Source organism: Chrysochloris asiatica, unplaced genomic scaffold, assembly GCF_000296735.1.
Source record: "Chrysochloris asiatica unplaced genomic scaffold, ChrAsi1.0 scaffold02685, whole genome shotgun sequence".
Lineage (NCBI taxonomy): Eukaryota > Metazoa > Chordata > Mammalia > Afrosoricida > Chrysochloridae > Chrysochloris > Chrysochloris asiatica.
The window spans coordinates 6,138-8,963 of NW_006411203.1; the positions used below are offsets into that span (position 1 = coordinate 6,138).

Consider the following 2,826-nt stretch of genomic DNA (forward strand, 5'->3'; position numbering starts at 1 on the left):
GGGTTGAATTTATTCTTCAGGGAGCCTGGTGTGTAGAGACCATTTAGTTACAGGAATGGAATGGATCATACAGACTCAACTTACCTTGATGGCAAAGGGCCATGTCCTTGCAATTAAGACACCCCAAATCTATGGGCATTACAAATGAAGTCAGTAGAGGAATCTAAGTAGGAATGGGTGATTTGGTGTTGTTAGGTGCCATCGAGTCGGCACCGACCCATAGTGACCTTATGCACAGCAAAACAAAACACTGCCCGATCCTGGGCCAACCTCACTACTGTTGCCATGCTTGAGTCCATCGATGCTGCCACTTGGCCAATCCATCTTGTTGGAGGTCTTCCTCTTTTTCTTTTACCCTCCACCTTACCAAACATGATATTCTTCTCCAGCGACTGGTCCCTCCTGACAATGTGTCCAAAGTATGAGAGACGAAGTTTGGTCATCTTGGCCTCTAAGGAGCACTCTGGCTGTACTTCTTCCAACACAGATTTGTTGGTTCTATAGGCAGTCCATAGCACTTTCAGTACTCTCCAACACCATAACTCAAAAGGAATGGACGATAAGACTGGAGAAAATCAAGGGGAATGTGGTATCATAAAAGCCAAGGATTTCATGAAGGGAGCATTACAATTTGGGAGACTATTGAAAGCTTGAATAGGATCTGCAGAGTAACTTCTGATCAATTTGTCACTAAGTGGTTGCTGGTGACCTTGATGAGCTATGTCAGTTTAATGCTGGAGACCAGAGCTGACACAGTATCTGAGGAAAATGGATTGTGAGGACACAGGGTTTTGCTTGTTTTGTTTTTGAATGGTATATATTAAAGCATGTTTGGGAATGATCCAGCAGAGGGGGAGAGATTGATGATGCTGTGAACAGAAAAAACTAGTATGAGATGCTTGGGCAGTTGAGAGCAGGTGGGTCCCAGATTCATAGGGACTGGCCTGTGCTAGGAGGAATATCTGCAGCAGGATTGAAGTTGGCAGACAAAAATGTCAAATTAAGTTCATGGGTTTCAGGTGCAAAGATGCTCACCCTTGTTGAGGATTGAAGTGTGCCCCTCAAATATATGTGTTGCAAATCCTAATCTCTATTCCTGTAGTGGTGCAGGGTTATGCACTGGCCCACAAGGTCAGTTTGAAATGGCTACGTTGGTGGCTCAAATCCACCAGCTGCTCCTTAGAAACCCTATAAGAGGTCGCAATGAATGTGAACTGACTCGATGGCACTTAACAACAAAATACCTGTGTTGGAAGGAGCTCTGGTAGCGTAGTTGTTACAAATTGGGCTGCTAACCTCAGGGTCAGCAGTTGGAAACTACCAGTTGTTCCATGGGAGAAAAATGAGACTTTCTGCTCCTGTAAATATTTACTGCCTCGGAAACCCCGTACAGGGTCGCTATGAGTCAGAACCGACTCCATGGCACATGTAACATCAACAACCTGGGTTGGAGTCCTGGAGTAGCACTGTAAAATAAGCACTGAACTGCTAACTTCAAGGTCAGTAGTTTAAACCCACCAGCTGCTCCTCAGAAACCCTATGTTAAGTGCTGTTGAGTCATAGCAACCTTGTATAGGGTTTCCGAGGAGAAGAGAAGCTAGGGAGTTTGAACCGTCGACCTTGTGATTCAAACCAACCTTATGGCCTAGTGCTTATACTACAGCACTACAACAGGACTCCAGTCTTTACAGAAGTAGAAAGCTTTATTTATCTTCTGAAGGGCGGCTGGTAGATTTGAACTACTGACCTTGCAGTTAGCAGCCCAGCTCATTATCCACTATGCTACCTTGGACCCTTCAGAAACCCTCTTCAGGGTGATTGGAACCCACTTAATGGGTTCATTTGGGTAGACTTCTGAGTGGTGTTATCATGTATGTTAATTTTAGTTTGTTGACTACTGCTGCTGGTTCTGTGTTTAAAGAATTCCCTTTAGACTAGCCCTGTGTCCCAGCTCACTGAGCGTCTGCCTCGCGTCTCAAGCCAAGACTCCAACAGACCTCACCAAAATGCCATCTCAAATGGAACATGCCATGGAAACGATGATGTCCACGTTTCACAGATTTGCTGGGGATAAATGCTACTTAATGAAGGAGAACCTGAGGGTGCTTATGGAAAAGGAGTTCCCTGGATATCTGGAAAACCAAAAAGACCCTCTGGCTGTTGACAAAATAATGAAAGACCTGGACCAGTGCCGAGATGGCAAAGTGGCCTTCCAGAGCTTTCTTTCACTCATTGCTGGGCTTACCATCGCATGCAATGACTATTTTGTAGTACACATGAAACAGAAAGGAAAGAAGTAGAAGTAGGCAGAGTTGAGAAATCACTCCCACCCTGATAAGAGTCATCCCAAAGAGCTGCTTAAGGAATCTGCCCTACAGCTTTCCCCTGTGTCAAGGATTTCATGAGCAGATCGGGACCCTTGAGAATGTGTACAAATAAAATCCATCCCATTTGACAAGCAGAGAAAGAAAAGTCAATTCAATGCCAGATAAACTCTGATTTTTATATTGTTTGCATCCTCTTGCCCTCAATAAAAATTCATTTTTAATACCTAAAAAAAAAAAAAAAAAAAGAATTCCCTTTAGTATTTATTGTAAATACTAAAGGGAATTCTTTAGTATTCTTTAGTATTGTTGGCCTGGTTTTTACAAAAATGAGGGGCAATATGATTCTTGGTTGGCACTTTTTTCTTTGAGAGTTTTATTTATACCATCTTTCTTACCTTCATGGTTTCTACTGAGAAATCAGAGTTCAGCCTTATTCATTCTCCTTTGTAGGTAAAGTCTTATTTTCCTGAGCCGCATTCAGGATTCTTTCCTTGTCTTT

General features: G+C 43.1%; 1 protein-coding gene across 1 annotated transcript; it reads left to right on the forward strand.

Moving 5' to 3' along the window:
- Positions 1-2,006: 2,006 nt before the first annotated feature.
- On the forward strand, positions 2,007-2,300 carry LOC102823709 (protein S100-A10-like). The gene has a single exon (XM_006878074.1). The coding sequence runs from the start codon at positions 2,007-2,009 to the stop codon at positions 2,298-2,300; it is 294 nt and encodes a 97-aa protein (XP_006878136.1).
- Positions 2,301-2,826: the final 526 nt, after the last annotated feature.

Coding starts and splice junctions, on each gene's coding strand:
- LOC102823709 (XM_006878074.1), top strand. CDS start 2,007: ATGCCATCTCAAATGGAACATGCCATGGAAACGATGATGTCCACGTTT.